At 43.7% G+C, this 27,244-nt stretch overlaps 1 protein-coding gene across 8 annotated transcripts in view; it reads right to left on the bottom strand.

Moving 5' to 3' along the window:
• Window positions 1-27,244, bottom strand: part of SHC4 (SHC adaptor protein 4) — an 86,926-nt gene that overhangs the window by 40,927 nt on the left and 18,755 nt on the right. For all 8 annotated transcript variants that reach the window (XM_075897211.1, XM_075897213.1, XM_075897212.1 and 5 more), the window contains one exon: window positions 7,500-7,570. In XM_075897211.1, coding sequence (XP_075753326.1) covers window positions 7,500-7,570 — 71 coding nt within the window. The remainder of the gene's footprint in view (window positions 1-7,499; window positions 7,571-27,244) is intronic.

Raw genomic sequence — 27,244 nt, 5'->3', positions numbered from 1 at the left:
CATAGATCTGAACACTCTTGGACCTTTATGTGATTCAGCGACAGACATTTTGTACACAGCCCTTATTTTTATAATGGAAAGAACTAAAAACACATTGTAAATGATGCTGAATTCTAGGGTGGGGAGAGAGGAGGAATGGGAGCAGAGGGTTTGCGCCCAAATAACTTGATCTAAGTGCAACTCTAATCTCTCCACTGGGGAAAGCATTTTGCCCTTGTGAACATTCACTAAACAGGATAAATGCCAAAGAGAAGTGTTTCAAAGAGGGGAAAACCCCTCTATTATTCTTTTTTGATTCACGTGTGCAATCTAAAGATAATTTTAGAGCATAACTATACATAACATTTTGACAGGAGTATAAATCTGAACGTGGCAGGCATTTTTTCAAACAGGTCAAGAAATGTATGGTTTCAAGTATACACCAATACCTCGATAAATCACTCTGTTTCTAACCCTCCAAGAAATTGAAGACATCTATCCCATATCCTGTCCTTTCAGGCATGAGCACATGACTTGCTCCATTAATTTCAGTGGAACCGAAGTCATCCAAGATACCCTGCAGTCCTGTGGAACATGCCATATGGAATCTTTGCTTTGTTGTGTGCAGTGAATTCCGTCAGCTTCTGAAAGCCAGTTCAAGCCTCTAGGTTATACACTGACCTTGATACAGAGTGGATCATGCATGGATAGAAATGGACGTTCAGCATGAAAGTCCAGTCTCACAGCATGCACATGTGCACTTTGTAAAGAAGCAGCCAGAGCGTGTCTATATGCAAAATTGGTTTAGTTAAACTGCTTCAAAATGGCAAATGAAATGTAATGTTGATAAATGTAAAGTAATGCACATTGGAAAAAATAATCCTAACTATACCTACAGTATGATGGGGACTAATTTGGCTACAGCTACTCAAGAGAGATCTTGGAGTCATTGTGGATAGTTCTCTGAAAACATCCACTCAGGCTATGTGTATACTACAGGCTTCTTACGCAAGAAGCTTTTTGGGGAAAAGAGCAAAAACTTCTTGCGCAAGAGAGCATCCACACTGCAAAAGTGCGTCAAAAAAGGTATGTGCTTTTGTGCAAGCGTGTGTCCACACTGCATGGATGCTCTCTTGAAAGAAAGTGCTGATAGTTATCTACAGAATGGCCGCCAGGGCACCTGTGCTTTTTCCTCTTTCCTGTTTTTGTACAAAAAAATCCTGTTGCCCATCCACATGCACCTTTTTGCGCAAGAATGCTTGTGCAAAAAAGGAGTTATTCCTCATAGGAGGAGGAATACCTACACTAGAAAAAAACCCTCTTTTCTTTTGTTTTACTTGCACAAAAACATGCTTGAGATGTGGACGCTCCGCGAGTTTTTGCGCAAAAACACTGTCGTGTAGTCCTAGCCTCAGTGTGCAGCGGCAGTCAAAAAAACAATTAGAATATTAGGAATCATTAAAAAAGGGATAGAGAATAAGACAAAGAATATCTCATTGCCTCTATATAAAACCATGGTATGCCCACATCTTGAATGCTGCATACAGATGTGGTCGCCTCCAAAAAAGATATATTGGCATTGGAAAAGGTTCAGAAAAGTGCAACAAAAATGATTAGGGGTTTGGAACGGGTAGCATATGAAGAGAGATTAAAAAGATTTGGACTTTTCAGTTTAGAAAAGAGGAGACTAAGTGGGGAGGGGGAGGGGGAAATATGATAGAGGTCTATAAAATCATGACTGGTTGGAAAAAGTGGAGAAGGAAAAGTCATTTACTTATTCCAACAATATAAGAACTTGGGGTCACCAAATGAAATTTATAGGCAGCAGGTTTAAAACAAACAAAAGGAAGTTTTTCTTCGCTCAGTGCACAGTCAACCTCTGGAACTCCTTGCCAGAAGATGTGGTGAAGGCTAGGACTTTAACAGGGTTCAAAAAGGACTAGATAGATTCATGAAGGTTTGGTCCATTAATGGCTATTAGCTAGGATAGGTAGGAATGGTGTCCCTAGCCTCTGTCTGGAAATGGGTGACAGGAGAGAGATCACATGATGATTGCCGCATGGAGCCCAGGGATCAGTGGGGGACTCACCCGGGCTCCATGCAGCACTGCCATTTTGAAACGCCGTGGGGAGCTTGGTGTCAGGCTCCTCACAGCATTTCAAAGCAGCAGTGCCACGTGGAGACTGGGATCAGCTGGGGACTCCCCTGCTGACCCCAGGCGTCACTGCGGCAGCACCACACGGAGCCCGGGGTCTGGCCCCAGGCTTCACGTGGTACTGACACTTTGAAGTATCCCCTCTGCTTCCCCCCTTGCTGGCTCTTTCTGATAGAGGCAGCAAGTGTGGGGGGTGAGGGAGCGACTAGTCAACAGGCTATCCCATAAGCATTTGTTCATCGGATAGTCGAGTAGTCGACTAGTCCTTCACATCCCTAGTGTGTATGCTGTGCCAAGCTGGGGACCCACTCTTCCCAGCAGCAAAGCGGATATGCTCTAAGACAGTGTTTCTAAAAGGGTACCGCAGAAACGCTTTCAGAAACACTTGAACTGACCACTCCACTTTGTTTCTGGACCGGCGCCAGGGCCACAGAGCCTCGTGGCTCCCATTGGCTCCGTTTAGTCCTTTGGAGCCAAGGGGAGCTGCGGGAAGTGGTGTGGGCCAGCCCACCACTTCCCATGGCTCACCTTGGCTGCAAAGGTTGAAACCAAGCCAATGGGAGCCGTGAGGCTCCATTGCCATGGTGCTGGTACATAAACAAACCGGGCGGCCAATTAAAGTGTTTCCATGGTAGACCTTCAGAAACACTGCTCTAAGAGACTCCTGCACAGAGCTCTCAGACCAGGGGTAGGAAAGGAGAAGGTGGCTTTAAGACCCCTCAGCATGATCCTGATCCTGGTCTGCTCTTGGCACTGGAGAGATTCCTGCCATAACTTAATCAAGCCGTGGGGACCTCTCCGAGTTACAGTTGCCTTCCTAACATTAGATACTACAGCCACAGCCTGGACACATCTCTCTTGCCCTCAGCCTCACACTCCATGCCAGGGCTGTAAACTGTCTCTGCAGTTCCTGGACTGGGGGAATCTCCCCTCAGTCAGGTATAGCAAGATGAGGGTCCCTACATACCATTCTGGCTCTTTTATGGGGCACAAAGGGCCTGATCAGGAGTGAGGGTTTCACCTTCACTCTTTTCTTCCTTGATCCATTGCCACCTGTCCACAAACAGACTGACCCTGCCAGCTACCCAGGAAAAATCTTTGTCCTCCTCCTATTATAGTTTCCTTGCACCTTCTGCCATCAAAGGCAGTCTAGCCAGCCTCAGCAGTGAGTACACTAACACTGCTCAGCTGTGAGCTGCACAACTACTTAGCTTGCTTGCCGTTGTCTGACTTGTTGCCTCTGATCCTAGGATCTTGCCTTGATCTGACTGTGAGGGATATAAACAAAAGCCATTCGAAAGTGTCTAGCATCAAATCCCTTTTCCTGCACAAAGTCTGAGTAAATAGGCTTTGTCCAGGGGAAATCTGCAGGGAATGACACTCTACAGCACACGTACGTAAAAACTCTATAGCATCTAGTGCAGCGGTTCCCAACCTTTTCCAGATGGGGATCCATTTTGATTCAAAAACAGGGGGAGAAGAGGGACAAAGCCACTTGGGGAGATGCTTGGCCACCCTTTTGAAATGTAATGGCAACCCATATTTGGGTCCCAACCCATAGGTTGGGAAACCCTGATCTAGTGTCACCATTGGGTACGTTCATTATTATTGATCAGCACAAATGGAATTACCCGTGCAGTATAAAGACAATTCCTGTTCCATGCCTGTAACTGTAGCCTACATATTTTATACAGCATTTGTTTGGAGAGGGAGGCAAGTCCAAAGAAAGGGACTGAAGTAGTGGAGAGGAGACATGGAGTTTAGATAAATGTTCTGTGTCTGTAAAGCAGAGCAACTTGACTAGAAGAGTCCAGACACATCCTGAGGTAGGGGGTGGCAGTTCTTGGGCATGTTCTGCATCTGTTTCTGGAGCTGTGCCAAGAATTTTCACTACAAACAAGGAGTCTTGTGGCTTCCACAAATTCACTAACCAGTGAGCCAATCTGAGCTCGCTGGGGAAAGGTTTATAAATACAGAAGTTAAGACAGTGCTGTGGATTTAGCTGTGAGATTTGCCTGTTGTGAGGGCAAAAAGCCCCAGTACAATACCTCTCTGGATACAGACTATGGTTTCTATCTTACAGCAACTGAGGACACTAGTCATCTTGTTATCCCCATGCTAGCTGTAAAGCACCCCAGGTTTTTCTTTGGTGAAAGCCTCTGAAGAAGTATTTGCAAAAGAACTGAAATGCTGCCATTCTTCTTGAGCTCTGAAGTTTTCAAGTGACAACTTAATAAGGCCATATTATAAGAAACTGAGAAAACATCTCTGACAGGAGATCATCTGGGAAGGTGATTCTCTGGGTGTTTATGTAAAGAAGTACAGATGTTATGGTGAAACCTGCCTTGTAAATTTATGTAACAGAAGTAAAGTGGGAAAGTCTGGAGAAGAAATAGTAGGTTTGGTGTAGAATGGATCTCCCTGGTCCGTCACCCTCAGGACCTTACTGGTCCTAGATGAGAGATTTTGCCGAATGAGGGTAAATAATTTCTGGCCCTCTGACAGAGGCATAGCGAGGGTGTTATGCACCCAGGGGCAAAGGCAAAATTTGCATGCACACTCCACCGATGCTCCGCGGCGGGGCCCCAAATCTGGCACACAATTGAGCACAACCCTGCGAGGAGGGGAGGGAACTTGTACCGCGTCTTCCCCCACCCCTTCCAGTTTGGGACCGGGCCCCCACACACACTAACCCAACGGTGGAGATGGAGGAGGGTTGGGCTGGGAGCAGAGAGGCTGGGAAGAGGCTCCAGCCACCGGGGGTGGGCAGAGGAGCAGCAGGTGAGCCGAGGGATGACAGGGGGAGTGGAGGAGAATTAAATTGGTGCCCCCACTCAGCATGGCACCTACGGCCAACCTCCTTCCCTCCCTCTGCCACTGTTCCCCTGCTGCCGGCCCCACCCTCCCCACCCCACTGGGCTTCCTGGTTCCCCCATCCTCCCCATCCCACCAGGCTTCCACTATATTAAATAGCTGATTGTAAAGAAACTATATGGCTCCCTCTCTCAGACTGTCTTGAATCTGTTAACACTTACCTGCAGGTCTTTACATACCATAGCCCTGAGGTTTAAATCTGTGTAATACTTTCTCAAAACAAAAAGTAGTCCTGTGGCACCTCAGAGACTAACAATAATATATGGTATAAGGTGAAGTGGGTTAGCTTACTATGAAAGCTCATGAATCTGTATTTGTTTTAGTCTCTGAGGTGCTGCAGGACTACTCGTTGTTTTTACAGTTACAGACTAAATTGGCTACCCTCAGAGTTTCTAAAAGGACAGTGCTTTAGCCTACGTTTCAGCAAAGAGGTAAGCTGTTGTGCAGGAAAAAAGGAAGCATAACAGGTTACACACAACATTGGGTACGTACTCAGCTGTGCCTCCCCTGATGTTCTTTGTGCTACCGCAGATACACTGCTATTTATATTTGCACTAGGCAGTTAGAGTATGTGTAGATGAGCAGGGACTCTCACCCAGCTTGTCCTGTCGATAAAGCTTTAGACACACATTCTGTGGCTACTTGGGCCCAATTTTGAAAAAAAAATGTCCCTTTTTTTTAAAAGACATGCTATCAAAGTAAAAAACCTAAAAACAAACAAACAAACAAACAAACAAAAAAAAAACTGTTTTCCCAAGTTGCAGATACCTTAGATTATCAAACTGAATACATTTAAAATAGTCAGTATTCTTTCAGAGTATTTATACTAGTTTCTCAGCTAGGAGAAGAAGAATAGGCTAATCAATTTTGCTTTTGCTTCTAGTCAATTGCTCATTTATAGAACTTCAAATTCTGCTGTGCTAGCCCAGCATCAGAGTTGTAGATGTGTTTTAGGTTTGCACTTTGCTGTCACACGTACTACAAGGGGCTGCAAACTCTCACTGGAATTTTTTTTAAGTAATGGAAACATTTCTATTGTTAAGTTTTAATATTGTTCATGTTTGCAAAACCTAAAGTTTGGGCCAAATTGGACTTGGAGAATTTCCTTTAAACAATTACTTGTTTGTTATTTTCCAAACAATCCATTGAGAGCTCTATTTTGTAAGTGTAATAACATACTCCGTGGCATGCAAAGTTGTGAGATAACTTCACTTTTTAGCCTCTAGAGCTACCAAAGATAACAATTTGTTGGTCTGGGTGTTAACTGCTGACTTCCATGAGCCAATGGAACTTCACCTACTTCTTTGATCTGTGAATGATTAGCTCAGGGTTCCCTGTAAGCTGTGCACTTGAGCAGCCATCCGGAAGAGATTCAAATGCTACCCCGTTGATTAATCGAGTGCTCACAGACACCCGCATGTGTTTCTACTGGTGGTGCACATCTACATGTGCCTGGGTGCCCATAACAAAACTAATTTTTCCCATGAATGGAAAACAATAGAAGGAACACTGCTAAGGAATTGCACAAACACCCCACCAACACTGTGCAGCAGGGCCCCAAATCTGGTGCACGACTGAGCCCGACCCTGCAAGGAGGAGAGGGAGCTTGTACCGCATCTTCCCCCACCCCCTCCAGTTTGGAGCAGGTCCCCCCCACACACACTAACCTGCTGGCAGAGATGAAGGAGGGTTGAGCTGGGGGCAGAGAGGCCGGGAAGAGGCATAATAGCTTCTAACAGCACAATAGCTTTTTTTTTTTAAAATATATACAAAGCCAGGATCTGGGATGGCTGTGTGCATGAGTTGATTATAAGTGCAAACAGCTAATTTCAAATATACAAAAATCATGGCTGCATTAAAAGATATTACACAGGAACTTTAAAGACAAACTTTGAACAATTTCGTTTTCAAAGGTAGAGGTTTGCTTCCGACATTCAGCTTCGCATAAAAGCCTCATGGCAAAGCTCTGCCACATCTTATCAAGGGAATCAATATCCTCTTCGGCAACTTCAAATATTAGTTATATTGGCCCATTTCAAACCACTTTTGTAATTTTTCACATCCCCTTGACTTAATCTTGTTTATAATACTCTCCTGGAAGCTTAAAACTTTTCCTTCCCTTCTCTGAAATCTTCAAAACCACTGCAGAACAGAAAGACACCGTTGGGAATTCCCCTGGGAAGTAGGTGGTGTAGTGGGCACCTACACCAATCTCGCATTCCACATCAGGCATTGAATATATTGTGTTCCTGTCTGTGTCCAAAACAAAGAGTGGAAGAGAAGAGACCTCAGGATGGGGGTCCTGTGTAGTGTTGGCAGTGAACACAGCTTATTTTTCAGGACAGATAGGGCATATTGCAATCATCAATATTTTAGATCACCACTAAAAACACACACAGGAAACTGAAGAGTTAATCCACATCTACGGCTTCATATAGAAATTAACTTCCAGGCTTTGCATTAAGCTGGATATCAGTCACCCACCACTTACCTGGTGACTTGTGTCCTGGTGCCAAAGTCCAGAGACCTCATTGACTGCAACACTTCAATACAGCCCATGTACTAGAGTGGAAATGGAGAGCAAAAGAAATTACAGCTATTGAAAAGAACATCTTGAAAAACATGAAAGGATTCATAACTGGGTAATGTTGGTCCTTTAAGGGCATTAAATAGACACAGAAACGTTTGTAGAATCGTTTTCAAATCTGCCCCTCACTACTGTATATACTTTATTTGATTGTATAATGTAATTGACTAAACCAGGAATGCAAACAACATAGCATTAAGAGGAGGCAGGGCAATTAATATACACAAATATCTAACCGCCTCCCCTTCCCCGGCCCCTGCTTATCCTTGGCCATCTTAGTGCAGTTTACATCACTCCATTAGGGTTACCATAGGTCCAGGAGGAATGAGAGAGAGGCGGTGGTGACATTGATGCATTGGCAGAAGGGCCAATGTCCTGCAGCGTGGTCAGGCAGAGAGGGAACCTGCATGTCACATGAAAGAGGACAGCATGGAGCAAAGTATTGGTGGGCACAAGCAGAGGGGCCTTTGGATCCAAACTTGTGCAGATTCAGTGGCTGGCGATGCCTGCGTATGGGGTGGGGAGAGCAGACACTGCTATTCCAGTCCACAGCAGCATGTGTAGAGGGAGCAGAGGAGCCAACAGACTTACCAGGCTCCCAGGCAAGGTGTGGGGGCCAGCTCCATGCTCCCGAAATGGGGAGGGCCTCAGCTTCACCTGGAGTGTACTGTACCACCCCTCAGCCCTCAAAACATCGCACCCTCCCTCAGCCTACAGTGCCACCTGGAGCGTGCTGTCCAGGGCTGTGGAGCACGCCGCATCGCACTCTGGAGGCAATTTAAATGTCCCAGTAGCAGTGGTGGTACCCAGGAGCCCCAGGCCCCTTTGAATCACTGAGTCCTGGGGCAGTTGCTCCCTTCTCCCTGGGCCTGGGAGGGACTGTACCATAGAGCACCAGCTTGCTCCTGTATCTACAGATGGATTCTGTCTTTCCAATCTATAGTACGCACTTGATTTCCCTGCAACAAAGCTCATTCATATGGCTTTGGTGCAGGAATAGGAGTGAAACAGAGCACAAGAATCAGATTCTCTGTGGAATCCCAAGATGTTTTAGCCCAGAGATTCCTTTGGTGGACAGGAGTTAATACAGATTTGTTTGTTCAACTTACCCTGCATTCAGCTTCACTATTTTCTAATGGAACAGTATGTATATATTTATTTAAGCACTGAAAACTTATAATAAAAATGTTAAAAAATCAGCATGCATAACTTCATTGTTTTCCAGGGTTCTTTTGAAATATTATCCCTGTTTAGATTACTTTGCAAATAGCAATGATACCGCTCCAGAAGACTCCAAAATTAGGAAAGACTTCTGGAAGGATGTCAATAATTATCTGAAAGATTAGCTGACCTGCTTCCCTAATGAACATTTTGTGACTTGGTAAAGGACGTTGACACCTATTTTACTTGTTAAAGACATTTCTATTTAGTGGGAACCCAGATATCTTTGGCAGGCATGAAAATATGCACAAAGCCTCAAGTTGGAATGAGGCAGAGCTCTGATCCTGTACCATAAGGTCAGCATTAAAACCCCATCTGTTCCCATAATGCATCGCTCCAGTGAGACAAAGAGGTTTCCAAATCTGGAAAGAGAGACTGGAACAATTTCAGAGCACAAAGAACGAACCCTTCAGCTCATGGTAAGTAACCATCTACAAATAAGATGGACGAAAGATTTGAAGTTAGCATTGTTACAGTATTTTGCATATGTTGTGTAGGTAGCCGCAAGTCTATTTTATCCTGCTTGCACACAAGCTGACAGGATGAGGGGACATGCAGTGTGGAAGATATTAAAGAGAGCAAAACATTGTGTCATCTCTACCTGAACATGTGTTTGCCCTTTTTTTGTTGTTTTCTTTCAACTAACATCAAAGTAACCAAGTTTTATTCTCTGTATGTAGAAAACATCTGAGCACAGGAATACTTACATTTTCAGAAGTCGCAAGTGATTTTGAGGGTCCACTGTGAGATGTTTTAAAGCAGCTTGATTTTTCAGGGGGTGCAGTGCTCCTGCCCACTGAAATATCAGGCTCCCTATAAGGCATCTCAAGTTGAAACCCAAAAACAAAGGCACCCCAAATCACTGGTTTACAGGACAACAAGAAGCAGCAGTTGTAAGTTCTTCAGCTGAGTTAGCCACGTGGCTGCTGTCTTTTTCTGAATTAAAACCTCTGTTGATTAATGAAAAGTACCACAGGAAGGAGATTATGGAGTATTCTTGCAGAAGCTACAGCTGAAACTAGCCTAAGGATCTCTGAAATGACTGTTACAGAAATATTTTTAGTGAACCTGAGTTTCGTTCCGTTCCATTTTTTAATGGTACGAAGTGGGATTTCTGCTCTTGGTGCCATTGTCCTGCAGGACTGTGATTTAAAAATTAAAGTGATAGAAATGTAGCTGTGTTAGTCTGGTGTAGCTGAAACATAAAACAGGACTATGTAGCATGTTAAAGACTAACAAGATGGCTTATTAGGTGATGCGCTTTCATGGGCCAGACCCACTTCCTCAGATCAAATTGTGGAAGAACATTGTCACAACCATATATACCAAAGGATACAATTTAAAAAAATGAACACATATGAAAAGGACAAATCAAATTTCAGAACAGAAGGGAGATGGGGGGAGGTAAATGTATGTGAGCTAATGATATTAGAGGTGATAATTGGCATTACCACACTAATACCAACCCTGGTACCTTCCCTCGCAAGAAACCCCGTTGCCAGCTTTGTTCACATATTCACTCTGCCGATACTATTATTGGACCTAACCAAGTGAGTTATGTGTTCTTGATCTTATATTCCTGCGCATCCAGAAATATAATTTATGTTATGTGCCGAAAGTGTCCATCTGCTATGTACATTGGACAAATGTCTCAGACACTTCGCCAAAGGATCAATGCCCACAAAACAAATATTAGACAGGATCACAAAGAAAAAACAGTTTCTTGCCATTTCAGCCAGAAAGGACACTGTCTCACTGACTTGATTACCTGCATCCTGCTTCAAAGGCCTTTTAAGAATACACTTGAAAGAGAATCCTCTGAACTGTCATTCATGCTCAAATTCGACACTTTACACTTAAGTTTGAATAAAGACTAATTACCTTACCCATTACAAAGATAGCTTCCCCAATTATCACCTCTAATTTCATTAGCTCACAGACATTTACCTCCCCCATTCCCCTTCTCTTCTGAAATGTGATTTGTCCTTTTCATGTGTGTTCATTTTTTTAAATTGTATCCTTTGGTATATATGGTTGTGACAATTTTCTTCCACAATTTGATCTGAGGAAGTGGGTCTGGCCCACGAAAGCTCATCACCTAATAAACCATCTTGTTAGTCTTTAAAGTGCTACATAGTCCTGTCTTTTGTTTTAAAAATTAAAGAGATTAAAAATCTCTGAATTATACAAAGCAGCATTTATGGAGAATCATGTTTTCCCTCCTCATTAACTAGCTCCCACAGAGGGAGCAGCTAAGCATGCCACTCAGAAAAGCATTGCACAAGTCTGTTTACATGCACATATTTTAAGCTCCATTTTCTGTCGGAAGAGTAACTCAGTGAGCTGCCTGGCGACACTCTGCTACCCTTGATGAAACGAAAGATTCAGAAGAGTGAGTCATATTCTGAGCTCATATGATGATGAGTAAGTTCACCCTTGCATCCTGAACAGATGCGTGGGAAGCTACTCTTAGCAAAGATAAAAAAAAATCAATACTAGGTTTTTGCAAGAGATTACTCTGAGTGGAACTGATCTTATTCACAACAGATGACTCCTTGATTAAAACCTGAGTAGAGGAAATGCATTAATATAGCAGCTTCCTCTGTTCTCTGATGTGTTTACTGTTCATGAGAGACCTAAAGATACATGATCCCTAGAGGCTGAATCCCCAAATCTCAGAGAGAAAAAAGCAGGTAAAAGGATAGAAAGACAATAGGGGCCGGAGTCCAAGAGAAATTGGCCAAAGAGAATGGGAGAAGCTGATCAAAGGAAATGGGAGGGAAATAGAAGGCTCTGCCAATGGGATTCAGGAACTTGTGCAGAAGAGGCCGCTGCCCGCAAAGCAAGCAAAACAAGGACTTAAAGGAGACTGGAGCCCCTGCTAAATAAAGCAAGAGAGACTGCCCTAGGCTGTAAAAAGTGTGATGCCTTGACTTAAGTCAGTATACACTGGAGCTGGAAGTGTCATTCCTAGTTCTGATAGACGTGTCCACGATAGCACAGGTTGAGTAGTGCCCTGCCAATAGAAGTGTAGGTGTTGTGGCATCAGCAACAGGATGGCCTCCCCACCCAAATGCATAGATAGTGTTGGGCTCTTAAGTGTTGCCCTAACTACCCTAGTGCCCTTCCCTAACAAAATCCTCTCGCATGAATTTACCTGTGCTTGCAAACTGGGTTAGCTGGCATAGCCTGGGGAGTGGGCTAGAGCCTGATTTCTGCTTTCACTCTGGCTGGTAACCATTTTGCAGTGAGGATTCAGGCTCGCCCATCTGAATGCCAATGAGTCGTCCACTGCCATCCCACAATTCCCTGTGTGCACCCTGAAGGATGGGCAAATTATCCCACAATTCACTGGAAAAGAATAATTAAGGCACTCAGCTCACTGTACTACATGGAATATGTCCTCAGAAGTCCTTGAGGTACTCACACTTGCAGCAAGGACAAAGTAACTCTGATAGGGCTTTGCCTTGTGGCTGCTCAGACAAAGGGGAGGATAACCCCAAGTGCAAATCATCTGAGCTTACTCTGCAGTGAAGAATGACTGACTGACTCCATTTGGAAGTAGAAGTGGAAGCACTGGCTTCAGGAACTAGCCCCCTTAGTATGGAAGGAGTTTGGCTGGAGTCTGAGGCTGCCGAAGGGTTGCTAGGGCCAGTATTCTCCTGGCTTCCCGCCTTTTATTAGTCAAGCAAGCATCTGGTATAAATGTTGCAGAAGTAAGAGGGAGTGGGATTGAGCCTTTGCGAGTATGACAAAGTATCTGTTAAACTAGACAACCAAGATGGAGCTACTATTAGGTGGGTACACAACTGGTTGGATAACCGTTCCCAGAGAGTAGTTATCAATGGTTTAGTCATGCTGGAAGGGCATGAGTGGGATACCCCAGGGATTGTTTCTGGGACTGATTCTGTTGAAAGTTTTCATCAATGATTTAGATAATTTCATAGAAAGTAAATTTAACAAGTTTGCAGATGATACCAGGCTGGGAAGGGTTGCAAGTATTTTGGAGAATAGGATGAAAATTCAAAATGATCTGGGAAAACTGGAGAAATGGTCTGAGGTAAATAGGATGAAATTTCGTAAGGACAAATGCAAAGTACTGCATTTAGGAAGAAACAATCAGTTTCGCACATACAGAATGGGATATGATTACCTAGGAAGGAGTATTTCGGAAAGGGATCTAGGGTCCATAATGGACCACAAGCTAAGTCTGAGTCAACAGTGTAACACTGCTGCAAAAAAAGCAACATCATTCTGTGATGCATTAACAGGACAGTTGTATGCAAGACACAAGAAATAATTCTCCCGCTCTACTCTGCACTGATTAGGCTTGAACTGGAGTAATGTGTCTAGTTCTGGGTGACACATTTCAAGAAAGGTGTAGGCAAAATGGAGAAGCTCCACAGAAGAGCAACAAAAATGATTAAAGGTCTAGAAAACATGACCTATGAGGGAAGACTGAAAGAATTGGGTTTGTTTAGTCTGGAAAAGAGAAGACTGAGAGGGGACATGATAGCAACTTTCAAGTACCTAAAAGGGTGTTACACGGTAGGGGAGGATTGTTCTCCTTGACCTCTGATAGGAAAAGCAGCAATGGGCTTAAATTGCAGCAAGGGAGGTTTAGGTTAGATATTAGGAAAAACTTCCTAACCGTCAGATGGTTAAACACTGGAATAAATTGCCTCAGTATGTTGCAGAATCTCCATCCCTGGAGATTTTTAAGATCAAGTTAGATACCTGTCAGGGATGATCAGATGGTGGTTGGTCCTGCCGTAAGTGCAGAGGATTGGATTTGATGGTCCATAGAGGTCCCTTCCTGTTCTATGATGCTCTATATCCTAACCCTAGTGATGTAATAAAATACCTTGTGGTCTAAGATATAATATTCTATATATTTTCTCCATGTTATATTATGCTTTTGCATATAAAACTATCAACACCAATGTTGCTCAGTTAAGAAAGTAGTTAAAACCTCCACGGGGCTGCCTAGAAGAAAGGATGCCTACTCGAACAATACCTAGGGCAGGGGCACCTTAAGGGTATGTCTACACTACAGCGCTATTTCGAATTAACTTAATGGTTAATTCGAATTAAGCTAATTCGAAATAGTGAATCTGCACACAAAAACTATTTCAAAATAGCATTTTGCTATTTCGAAATAGCACGTCCACACTGAGTGGACCCTGAACCGAAGTTAAGGCTGGCTGGAACCAGTGCTGGCAGGGCATCAGGTTAGGACTTAGTTTGTGGGGCTGTTGCCTGAGGCTAACTGAGCTCCATGCTTAAAGGAATCCTACCCCCACCCCGGACAGACAGTTCTCAGGGTTCCCCGCTTGCTTGTCTACCTTGATGAGGGACAGCAAAGCAGTCCTGTCTTGGAGTGCCCCAAGTGCCCGCACTCAGGAAACCACAGCACTCGGCCACATGGAGCCAGAGCTGCCCCGGGCACGCCGGTGTGTCTCGTGGGGTCATTGCCATCAGCCTGGCTGCACTTGCTGCAAGCTGCCATTCAGGGGGTCCATTGAGGGGCTGTCAGGATCCAGGAGGCCCTGCGGGAGAGCGTCCACCCCAGGGAGCCCTCAGAGCCACCCCGGTCCTCCCCACCAGGGGCTCGTGCCCCATTCCTCCCTCACGTTCTTCCACTTACCCCTCCCTAGCCCCCCCTTCCTGACATCAGACAAAAACCACGTCTGTTCAAAAACAGAAACTGGGTTTATTGAACAAAACTGGGAGGGGGGGAATGAACCTCTGGGGAGACTGGGAAAAGGAGGTGGGAGAGGGGAAGAGAGAGAGTAGAAAAGGGGAGGGAGAAACTTGGGAGGAGGGAACTGCAAGGGGGAAGGAAGGGGAAGAAGGGGGAGGGGAAGCTCAGGACCCAGAGTGTGGGATCTCACCGGACCAACTTGATTTTCATGCTAACCTGCTCCTGGGTTCGCATGTGGCCTTTGGTGGCCAGGCTGGCAGCTATCCTGCCCTAGACGGTCACGTTCCTCCATCTAGTGCGGAGATCATGGACGTTGGGGGCATTCCCCCCAAACTTGAATAAGGTCCATGATCTCCCACCCTGGACCAGGAAGGCGCCTGTCTTCTCCAGCCCCTGTCAGGCTCCTGGGAGCTGGCAGACTGCTTCTGGGGAGCGGTGGAGGGCTGGCTGCCAGTGGCTTTCTGGCTCATGTTTTGGGGCCACTGCTGGCTCTGGGCTAGAGGCTTGGAGCTGACACAGGCACTGTGGCCAGGGTCTACCCCTTTAATGGCTCTGGGGTTGGGGGGAGAGAAGAGTAAGTTTTCCTGGTTGTGCCCAGAGTGGCCACCAGGGCTCTCAGGGAAGGGCCGGAGGCCCCCTATTTCGAATTAAGTGTCTACACAGCACTTAATTCAAAATAGCTATATCGAATTTGGCGTTACTCCTCGTAGAATGAGGTTTACCAAATTCGAATTAAGCGCTCCGCTATTTCGAATTCAATTTTATGCTATTTCGAAATAGCAGTTTGCATGTATAGACACTGTTGAAGCTGTTATTTCGAATTAACTTTGCAGTGTAGACATACCCTTAAACATTACAATGAAATGTGCTATTCCTACACAAATTCAAATTCAGTCTTGGAAATGCACCTTCCCCTGGTCTGACAGTGACTGGCTGAGATCAGCAGCCAGACAAAGATGGGCTGGCAGATATTAAAGCCTAGCAAGGTAGAGTGGGGGATTATGCCTGAAGAAGAATTTGCCATCCTGGTGTGGCCACAGATTGCCAAAGTAACAGTTCCACAAGTAGTCCTAGTACACACCACTTTCTGATACTCCTATTGGCTGGGAACAGCATTCCGCAGCCAACAGGTACTGCGATCACCGGTACCTGCAGCTGTGCAGATAAATATAGTGGTGGTGGCCTGCCACAGGCTAACCCTGGTAAACTACCAACATGTTATTGCCCACCCACTCCTGCTTAAAAGGCTGCATTGCTGTCCAGGATCTCAACCCCCTGACAGCTCTGCCCCTCAAACACAATCAAACCATCTGTTTCCAGGGTGAGGGTCCATGGAGTAGGGATGTTAAATTGCAGGTAATCAGTTAATTGAATTGTCCATGGAATTTCCATGGATGACTAGATTAGTCAATAGGGGGCTCTTAATGCATTTAAAAAGCAGAGGTGCAGTATCTGGGACTGGGCAGAGCTGGGAATCAGCTGATTCTCAGCCCCCACCCAGCCCCCTGCTACAGCTCTGCACCTCTTTTGCCCCCTGAGATGGTGCTGGATGGAACCAGCTTTTAAGCCAGCTCCCTACAGCACTGGCTCCTGATCCCCCCTTTGCTGCTTCTCTCTAATATAGGCAGTGGGCGGGGCGGGGGGGGGAGGGAAGCAACTAGTCGAGTCACTACCCAACTACCAAAAAAGCATATACTTATGGAAACCATCGTCTCTCCACAAGAACTAAGAGCTACTATCCACCTTACCATAGTCTAACTGAAAAGAAACAATTCTTCAACCTGATCTTCCCAACCACCACAGAACAATTTACATTATTTGTATTTTCTAACAAGCAAGACATGTTATTTTTCCCCTGTGGGGAAAATGGAAAGGAACTCCCAACTGCAAGGTGGTTTAAGTCTAAATGTAGGTGTATTAATGCCACAATGATTAGCCAAAATGTACAAAAATGTAAATGGAATAGGGCAAAGTAATTAGCTTGCTCAAGGTTGTTGAGTAAAAGGGCAGGTCACTTGTATGCAGGCTTCTGAGCTAAACAGCTGATGTAGCATCTACATATGCCAATAACAACTTGATTCTTGATTTCCAAAGCTGTATAAAATGACAGTCACCAGCCAAAGGAAAGCAATGCTGAATCAAGGGTACTGCACAGAACATGAACAGTCCGGAAGGCAGATAATGTACTGACCTGACTATGGAAATACTCTGCCCAAGCAAAAGCCACCATAATTAAATTTGAAACCTAGGCTACGAACACAAGATCCTGCTGAGTCCAGTGAGGTCATTCATAAAGTTTCCATTGAGTTCGGTGAGGCAGGGATCAGGCACATACATGGTAGTCCCTTTCAGTTATTAGGGACATTATCAAGTCCGTATTAGAGAGGAATGTTCCTCTCCAAAGTAGAGGCCAACGACTCTTCCAATAGGCATCAGTGTGTGAATAAACCCCAATTATGCAGAAGCTGATTTGGGAACAATTCCTGTGTCACCGAGATGAGAGCATAAAAGGTGTAGCCTTTTCCCTTCTAGTTACAACAGTATATGTCTAAACTACATTCCTCTTCTGAAAGGGGAATGTAAATGACCTGATCGAAAATGCAAATGAAGCGTGGATTTACAAGTGTCACGCTTCCTGTGTGTAATCACATGAAAGCACTTTTTTGAAAAGGGTTTTTCAAAAAAGAAACCACAGTCTAGATGGGGTTCTTTCGAAAAAAACCACCCTTTTTCAAAGAACCTGTACACCCTTTTACGAACAAGTGTTCTCACATGATTATGCAAATGTAAGTCTTAAGTTCAGTTCACTATAAACATAATGCAGGACTATGTAGCACTTTAAAGACTAACAAGATGGTTTATTAGATGATGAGCTTTCGTGGGCCAGACCCACTTCCTCAGATCAAATAGTGGAAGAAAATAGTCACAACCATATATACCAAAGGATACAATTTAAAAAAATGAACACACATGAAAAGGACAAATCACATTTCAGAACAGAAGGGGGATGCGGGGGGGGGGGGGGGGGAAGAGGAAGGTAAGTGTCTGTGAGTTAATGATATTAGAGGTGGGGAAAGGTAGATGTCTCTGAGCTAATGGTATTAGAGGTGATAATTGGGGAAGCTATCTTTGTAATGGGTAAGGTAGCTGGGGTCTTTGTTCAATCCCCCCCCCCCCCCGGAGAGTGTCGAATTTTAGCATGAATGACAGTTCATAGGATTCCCTTTCAAGTGCAGATGTAAAAGACCCCAGCTACCTTACCCATTACAAAGATAGCTTCCCCAATTATCACCTCTAATACCATTAGCTCAGAGACATCTACCTTTCCCCACCTTTAATATCATTAACTCACAGACACTTACCTTCCTCCCCCCCCCCCCCCCGCATCCCCCTTCTGTTCTGAAATGTGATTTGTCCTTTTCATGTGTGTTCATTTTTTTTAATTGTATCCTTTGGTATATATGGTTGTGACTATTTTCTTCCACTATTTGATCTGAGGAAGTGGGTCTGGCCCACGAAAGCTCATCATCTAATAAACCATCTTGTTAGTCTTTAAAGTGCTACATAGTCCTGCAGTTTGCTTCAGCTACACCAGACTAACACGGCTACATTTCTATTACTATAAACATAAGGCAGCTCTGTGGGTAATGCAAGTATCATAAACATTTGTACTGAATGCAAAAGAGCATGCAAAGAATCTGCCTCCAACTCAAATATTTCTGTACCCAGCTTTGCTCTAACAAGCAGCTTTTGACCTAGAAAAAGTATCTGGGTTCCCCACCATGGCACTGTGGGACTGTCTTGCTCACAAGACTATGCCACCTTAGGCTGCTCCAATTGCATTGTCCCCATCTCCAGTATGCTTGGACAAACTTATCTCCATGGCCCGTGTGTGGCTGGGTTAAGTTTCTTCATACAACTGTGGTTTTTTGTTTTGTTTTTAAGAATTCAGCTCTGAACTTTTAGCAGAGCCAACGGCTAAGAAAATGTTCACAAAGCCATGTCCATAAATAACAAGCTCCACTAGTCATTGTACCAGATCTGATAAATCCAGTGACAGCACTGCCTTCCTGTGGGTGTATGTTCTGGTCTAACTTAAGAAAGGGGCAGGTCCTGTCAACGTACAGTTCAAAAATCTATTTGTCAATGCAAAAAGATGGTGGTTTGGGGTTTGGTGTGGTTCTCTTTCTTCTTCTTTCAGTTTGCTGGTGTAGAATGTTATTAGCAGCCACCACATCAAGCTGCTAATGACCAGCTAACCCTTTCAGTTCTGCCCCAGGTTCTCAGTTCCTCCAGAAGTTCATTAACTGCCTGTACCCCAACCTGCATGATGCTGAGTTTACCCTACCAAGTTCTGAACACCTTCCATCCCCAAACAAATGCAGCAGCACAAACAACACTGCACTGCATGCACAATTCTCCCCTTAGGCATAGGAAGGGAGAGGGAAAGAATGAACCACATGTACCAGATGTTAGGGTGCTTCATGCACTACTGGTAGGTGCTCAGATAGTCCAGTGATGAGGTCAGAATAAGAAGCCATATAGAATAGAATCCAAATGGTAGCACAGCAGATGGTTCTCAGCACTGGAGCTGGTCAAAATATTTTACTCCAAAACCATTTTGGCTTAAAAAATGGCTTTCACTAAATGAAAATTTACTCAAGAAAAATTTTCACTTGTGTTGCAATTTTTCAAGTTTTTATTCAAAACTTTTTTTTTCCATTTGACAAAAGTAAAAAAAAAAAAAAAAAAAAATCCCGTGAAGAATTTCAATGAAAACAAAATGTTCACTTAGATTTTGTGTGAACAATAAAATGTGTTTTCCAACTGGCTACAGGCTGTAGCCCTAATCAGATTTTCAAAACTAACAAAACCCTACTTTGAACCACTAGTTTCAGAGGAAGCCAAAGGCCTAAGCCGCACCATTTTCTGTTAGAAACCATTAGCCACAATAAAGAACCCAAAAGCCAATTTAAACGCAGTAATTAACAAGTTAACATTGGCAACAAAAGTTCATGGCTGTTTGGGGATGCACCTGGGAATTCTGTGCATTGGGGAGGATGCTATCGGTCTCTTCTTGGCTGGCTCAGCAGAAGGCCATAGATTTTGTGTTACCCTGTTGCCACTCATTGCTAGCAACTCTGCCTCCAAGTCAGGATGGAACAGCATTACTAGAACACTGAAGAAGTTTCCACAACTGTTGCACATGCTGAATCTGTTCTATGGAGAGAGCAATTTAATCCCCAGGGATAGCAAACAGCAGGACTGACCAGCATTCAGTAAAACATGCACCATACTTTACAAGCCATTGCAGAGAAATTGCTGCTTAGTTGTCATAGGTCACTTCCTTCCTTAGAGGGCTGATGAACCTACTTCTTCCATATTCCCATCACCCCTCTACTTGTGCAGGGAGAAGAATACAGAGACAAAGGACTAACTACAGTGGATAAGTAATCTGGCCTGGCTTTTATTGACAGCATACACAGGAGCATGATTCATGGGAATTACTAAACCAGTGGTTAAAACAGCTGCTACATGCTCCTTTCACCCAATGCTCCTGTAAGCTCTTCACTCACAGGGGTGGTTCAACTAAACACCTGTGCTCTTATTCATTCTGCCATTGATATTAGAATGAAATACTTGCACCTAGTGCTATGCCTGTCACAGCAAAAGAGCTAAAAATACATCCTGGTTCATGAATCATAGATGAGGCTGAGAAGCAGTGAGTCACTGGAGTTAATCTACTTCCCAAGAGTGTCTTGGATTTTTCATTTATTTATTTAATTTTGGGCTAGGTTTGGCAAAATGCCAAACATCTTTGTGTTCATCCTATTTCAGAGCAACTCATTCCATGCTTTTGGGACTACACTCTAACTCCAAAAGCCTCAAAAACTAGAGCTTTAGCTGCATGATATGCTGCATAATAAAAACATTCCTGCTACTATAACTGCATGTGACCTGTTATATTCCTGCTTCTAGCCAGATCATTGCAATTACATTACTAGGGTGTTGTGGCTTAAAGCTGATAAACTCATATGATCTGAGCTCAGCCCCTGCCTCTGCCACAGACCTACTCTGCGATCTTTGACAAATCATTTAATCTCAAGACCCCTCCTTCTGCCAATTGGGGATGACCAAACTTTCCTTTCTTACACCCCTGTCTACGTTGGCCCCAAGCCTGCAAAGACTTAAGACATAATATTACACACCTGAGACTTCCCACTGAAACTAGTCAGACATATAAAGCTATGCATGTGTTTAAATCTTTGCAGGAGTGAGGCTCTGGCATGTGAACTCTTTGGGGCAGAGAAATACCATCTATTCAGTATCTACCCTATGAAGTCCTATTCTCTGCTACTACGGTAACAGAAATCATAAACACAATAGCACATATTGTTAACTCACAGAGCCATGGCCAAACAGAATTGTGAGTTCTCTTCACAATAGAGTCGACTAGGGATAGTTGCTTTTATTAATCTCACTATGTCACTACTATTACAGACCTAATACTGCCAAATGGGTACACTGCTATTGCAAAGTGACACATCAATAAGCCTAAGCAGAGCAATGCATAAGGGTACATCTACACTTGCTCCCTAGTTTGAACTAGGGATGCAAATGTAGCCGACTGAAATTGCTAATGAAGCAGGGATTTAAATATCCTGCACTTCATTAGCATAATCTCTCCTGCGTGCTATTCCGCTTGCCAGCTGATTCGAACCAGGAAGTGTGCTCCGGTGTTAGTTCGAATCAAACCCCTTGGTTCAAACTAACGTTACTCCTCAAAAAATTACTCTATTGTTTACTACAGTTGTTTACCGGGTATGCACGTGCTGGCTCAATGCCATTCTTATCACTCTTACGTGCTGAGACCGAGGTCAGACTTGTTTACCGCTTGGTAGTTTCCCAGTTCAAGTGCATGGGTTAAAGCTGATAAGGGCCAACTGCTGTTTGCGCTTGCAGAGTCCCAGGCTATGTACTTCAAGGATGGAAACTTCCATTCCGGGCCTGCTAAGCTGCAGGACCCACAAATGACTTTTTATTTGACACACAAAATGAGAGACTGAATTTTAAGAAGATATAGAACAAAAATATCTTCCATTTACAGTGTTCTGCACTGTTGAATTTTTTTTGTTTTGTTTAGGGGGCCAGCAGTTGGTGGTGCTCCCCTAAACTCAATGGGAGCTCATGCCCAGAAAGAGATGGCTTTGTAGGGAGCCAATCTGATTATTTTTAAAATAATGGAAGAAAATGTTTTATGGAACAATAATACAGTTAGCTGTGATTTGACTCAAAATACACCAAACCTTGCCTCCAGCCCCCCTGGGTAATACAATCTGGGTCCTCTAATTAGTTTTCCCATGCAGATTTCAATAAAACAAACCACCTCTGAGTAAAAGCAGGATTACCCAGGGTATGAGAATAGACATACTGGGTTAGATCAAGGAGCCATCTAGCTCAGTGTCCTGTCTTCTGATACTAGCTGGTGCCATAAGCTTCTGAGGGAATGAACAGGGCAATTATTGAGTGATTCATTCCCTGGTGTCCAGTCCCAGCTCCTGGCAGTCAGAAGTTTAAGGACACCCAGAGCAAGGAATTATATCCCTGACCACCTTGGCTAACAGATGCACCTATCCTCTGCAACACTGAGTCGGGTAGGGAAGCTCCCATGGATGATCTCTCAGGAAAAACTTCAAAGTGGACATGGTATTCCTCACTTCCACCCTAAGGGCCAGTCTTGCCTCTGGAGACCCTCAGCTTATTTCACATAGGTTACCCAGTTACTATCAGATGAATAGCACATATGTTGGCAAAGTTCTCAGATCCTTCAAAAGAAAGAGTGCTGTGGAAAAATGTAAGCTATGTTATATCAGTACATTATAGAATATCTGACAATTTCCCCTTCAATATTTTAATAGGAGACAAATAAGAGTCAATAGATAAAAGCTTAACAAAATCATTCAAGATTTTGCAGACTGATCGTATGGCCGTGGAAGTCAGCAAAATGATCCCTAGCAACCTCAGGGGATTGTGATGGATGCTGTTAAAGAAAGATACTATTCTCATCAGTTTATATCCTGTTGACTAGAATATATAGCCAACCTGGCTTTGTGACTGTTGTGCATAGTTATAATCACTTCTTGGCAAGCCTGGTCCAGGGTAATTGTCAAATTGAGAATAGCAAGTATAGCACAGTACTTCATTGTGTAGATCTCTGACTGATCATAATGAGTACTGACAGTTCCTCGTGTTCTATTGGCAGACAATATAGATAAAGTTTATGCTGTCTAGTTATTTAGTCTTTCTATAGGAAGACATGGGTTAGGCAATCAATGAAAAAAGGGTGTGTAAATATATTTACTAGTCTGTAAAAGATCAAGTACTAAACATATTTTGGAAAATATACAGTCTGAGACCTGTGGACCATCAAATCAATATCTAGGGTTTGGCAGTGGCATGTACCAGATGCTAAAACTAGACAAAACTTGAAATTTCTGGTTCACATAAAATTATGACACTTTGAAATTTGTTTTCAGTCTGAATTGCAATAAAATTTCAGAGTTCTCCAAAATGAAAGTTTCCAAACTCAAAACAAGGTAGTATTGTCTCCTGGTTTCTGGCCAGGTTCTCTTTAATCTCTTACGCATTTTGTCCTGTATTTTGCCACGCTGAACTTAATACATACACAAAATGTAAGTGTATAAGAGGAGGTCAAGTTTTGCAGACTGCCTATTAGCTATTGCAAATGACAAAGACATTCGGCTCTCTAGAAATGTATATCTGGATTATCTGCCCAGGGGACTAGAATTCTTATCAACTCTTGAGTATAAATTAATAAAAGAAAAAATCAACAAAGGCATCTGAATTAAAGCCGTCAGTATGATGATATACTGAAAAACAACATTGAAAGAAGGCCTTTAGGTTGCAAAGTCAAGAACTCAAAAGTAGCAAGTGCCAGCTTTCAGATTGCCTTAATTCTACTTCCTTTTGTGTCCATCCTTTGCATTGACTGACACAGAGATCCAGCTGGGGGAGGGAGGAGGATAGTTTGTAATCTTGTAATTAAAGATGGTGTCATAATGCAGACAAAAAAGGGGGCAAATTAAGACTGCCTTGGCAACCAGAAAGCTGGAATTTGAAATAATTGACTTAAATAACATTTGTTTTAACATAGATTGCCATGTGTAACTTCCTTAGTATATAAAAGGAAAAAGTTAAAAACAAACATTATACGTAATTGTAACAATGCCCCTCCCCCTGCCCAATCATACATCACTAGGGTTTAATTCTTGAACCCCCAGTTCTGTAGCAAAGGCTTCTACCATTGGTGGCTCAGGATATTAGGTGACAGCTGAGAAGGTTGTTACCAGAAGGTAGGGGGAACTGCTGGAGCTATAGTGGATGGTTGGAGGACCCAGCCTAGTTCTCACCCCTTTCCTTGGGAGCTGGGGAAAATCTGATGTTCAGGGAGTAGGAGGGATTGGCTACTGGAGCAGTGTGCTGGGTTCAGGGGTGTGACTAGGGAGAGACTAGTCTGGCTCTCCCCCCCCCCCCCGCAATACCTGCTTTGGCAGATTAAGTGTTCCCAGGAGTGAGAGGTGGTGGTGTCACTTTGGCAGCTATGTAACTCCAGCCATTCAGAATGTTTGTTCAGGTACTATGCTGGCAGACTGCCACAATTTTATTCAGCAACACAACAGAAAGAAGGAAAATGGTGATTTTCAAGAGTTTCTCTCAGCAAAACCAGAGCTGAATTTAATGGGACAAAGAAATGGCACTTTTCTAGCCCAAGAGCCTTCCCCTGCTGTATTTCAAAAGCCAGCTGCAAACAATAGAGGTGTTAGAACCGTCTCAGGTCATCTTAAGAAATGGACTGTGCCCCCGAAAGCTCATGATACCATCTACATCAGTGGTCCCCAATGTAATGCCCGCGGGCGCCATAGCCCCCGCCCAGCCATTTGTGCATGCCTGCCAAACAATCTGGGATGGCCCCGCCCCCGGGCACGTGGCGTGCAGCACAAGCGCAGTGCCGGCCCATAGCACATGGGCGGCCCCTTGCCCGGGGTCACGGCACATGCCGGTGCTGGCCCCAGGTGTGAGACACATGGGTGGCCCCTGGCCTGGGATCGCAGCACGTGCCAGCCCCAGGTGCGAGCCCCGGGGTCATGGGTTCTAGTCCTGGGTTGGGAGGGATAAAGGATTGCTGGTCCCTCCGGTACTACTCCTTCATCTGCAATGCCCTTAAGTCTTTTCCCCCTCCTTTACAAGGCTTTAATGCCTCCTTTTAATTTCTGGTGGCCAGCTGCCATTTCTGCCAGCGCTGCAGCTACTCTCTTTTTTTTTTTTCCTTTCTTTCTAGAAGGAGAGACAGAGAGAACCTTCCTCAACCCTCACTTTTAGTACTAGTTGTCCCAGTCTATAAGAAGTCAAGAAAATTGTGGACTTCTGTGATCTTTTTTCCCTATTAGATAAGAAATGAGATTAATAGTTGTTCTCTGTGCGCAACACTTCTGAAAGAAATCAGGCCACATGGATGCCTTAAGAAAAGTTGAAAACTTCAACAGGAGGAAGGATAGGTCCTGAAAGGGGCAATCCAAGTCTGCAATTTGACATGCCTCAACCAACACACGTGGTAAAATCAAATAAACTAAATGATATTACTAGTATTTGTTTAAAGAACATCTTTGCCATGATAAATTTCAGATAAAGCAGCAAGGAGAAAAAGACTAGTAGGTTTGAGCCTGTAGCCATTGGTCACGTGAGCAGACCCACTTGAGTCTGGCTGCTCACATGAATTAGACCCATGCAGTCAAACTCATCATACTGAGATCATAAGCTAAGGGATTCATTCAAAATTTGGTCTGTTATAAAGAGGAAAATTTGTTCTCTATTGCTCTAAGTGAACTCTTCAGGACATCAGAGGGGACATGTGACCTTTCATCTAACGGGCTGACGACAGTTAATTATAAATAGATGGATCGTGGTTTTGTTCAAGACAGTGGAGAGCAGTTTCTTATTGTGGCAATGACAGTAAGCTACAAATGAGTTGAGGAAGCCTTCTCTGAAGAGAGTTCCACTTAAGAAAAATTCTTCTATGAAATATACTCAGTTTAAGATGGACAAAGAGATTTAAAATATATTCAACTTGGGACATAGCAGAAGGGGATAGGGCCTTTTGTAACCTTGCATTCCTCTTTCTTATTTCCTCTGACTAGCCTTTGCTCTCTTTTCTACCTTAACATTAACAAGGTAGAAGGAACAAAAGCTGAAATAGGGAAAGTTCAAATTAAAGAATATTTAGATATCTTAGATGTATTTATTCTGTGGTACATCCTTTGCATGAAAATTATTTGAAGCAACCTAACAACCATTAGCAATTATCTTTGAGGACTCATGGAGTAAAGGGGAGGTCTAGAAGAGTGGAAAAGGGCAAATAGAGAATCTTTTTTTTTTAAATAGGAGAAGAGGACCAGGAGAATTATAGACTACCAGCCTAACTTTGATAGTTAGAAAGATATTGGAACAAATGATTAAATATTGAATTTGTAAGTCCCTAGGGGATAACTGAACTATAAAGATTATCATGCCAAACTGAAGTATGGGAGCCAGTGGTAGGCTCAGTCTCTTGGGCCATTACTTCTGAAGTAACTTGAAAATTTTTCTGCTGTAATTTTCCCATTACATAAGCTAGGCCCATTCGCTGTGCCTAATGTAGATGGTCATCTATTTTGGAAGGATATGAACCTTAAGAAATTAAAAGGTCAGCATCAAAGGTCCAGAGTAGAATAGGAAGCAACTGTCAGTTCTTTCCACGGTGCCAGAATTAGGATAACAATTGTCAAGTCTACACTGGAAAAGAAGAAAAATAAATGATGCGTGTGTGGTGCAGGGCCGGCACACAACATATTGGCACCTGAGGTGGGGAGCTCAGATGATGCCCCCATGCCACCTTTTCTCCTGCCTGCCTGTTATGTATCTTGTGCCTTCCTTCCTCCAGCACAGCACTCCATCATCTCTGTGCATCTAGAGCAGTGAGAATACATATGCACCAGCAGCAGACACAATTTTCTACACTCTGGATCCTAGTTCGCCTCATGGTAAGGCCAGCCCTAGTGTGGTGGGTGAGGGGAGCAGAAAATACAGTTCACAGGGAATCATTCCTGCAGCAAGATTTCCTTCCCACCAGTGAGTGAAAAATGAAGAGACAAAAATGTAACAGAGCCAGCACACCAGTGAAAATGAAATATACTAGAGAGAGGGAGATAGCCTCCAGAAATGGATAGCTTCAAAACAGCTAACGGGTAGATTACCTTATGCACTGTTAGTACCAGAAAATTAAGCATATTGCAAATGCAAATTTAGGACAGCAAAATATGCTGAATGCAAGACAACACCCTCAATATTTCTAGGGAAGACGATGCAAAAGCACCACCGTTTGCAGCATGGTTCTCAGCAACTATTACACCCCTAAAGCAACATGCCAGTCTAACAACCTATTGGAGATTTTATGCAGCAGGATGGCTGTAAAGGGAAAAAAGAAGCCATTTAGTGTTCAGTTCCCTCAAACATACCCTTTTTTAATTTCCAGTCAGTTAATCTGCTTCAGGAGTGTTTATTATAATAAGCCTTCATGGAAATGCTTCTGGAGACTATTACTACCTTTGGATTTTTTTATGTACTTTAATTCCCCTTTGTATAATCAACATGCCACTTATACAAGGCC

Source organism: Pelodiscus sinensis, chromosome 14, assembly GCF_049634645.1.
Source record: "Pelodiscus sinensis isolate JC-2024 chromosome 14, ASM4963464v1, whole genome shotgun sequence".
NCBI classification, from domain to species: Eukaryota; Metazoa; Chordata; order Testudines; family Trionychidae; genus Pelodiscus; species Pelodiscus sinensis.
The sequence above is the reverse complement of the archived record's forward strand: the minus strand, read 5'-3'. Positions and strand labels throughout refer to the sequence as shown.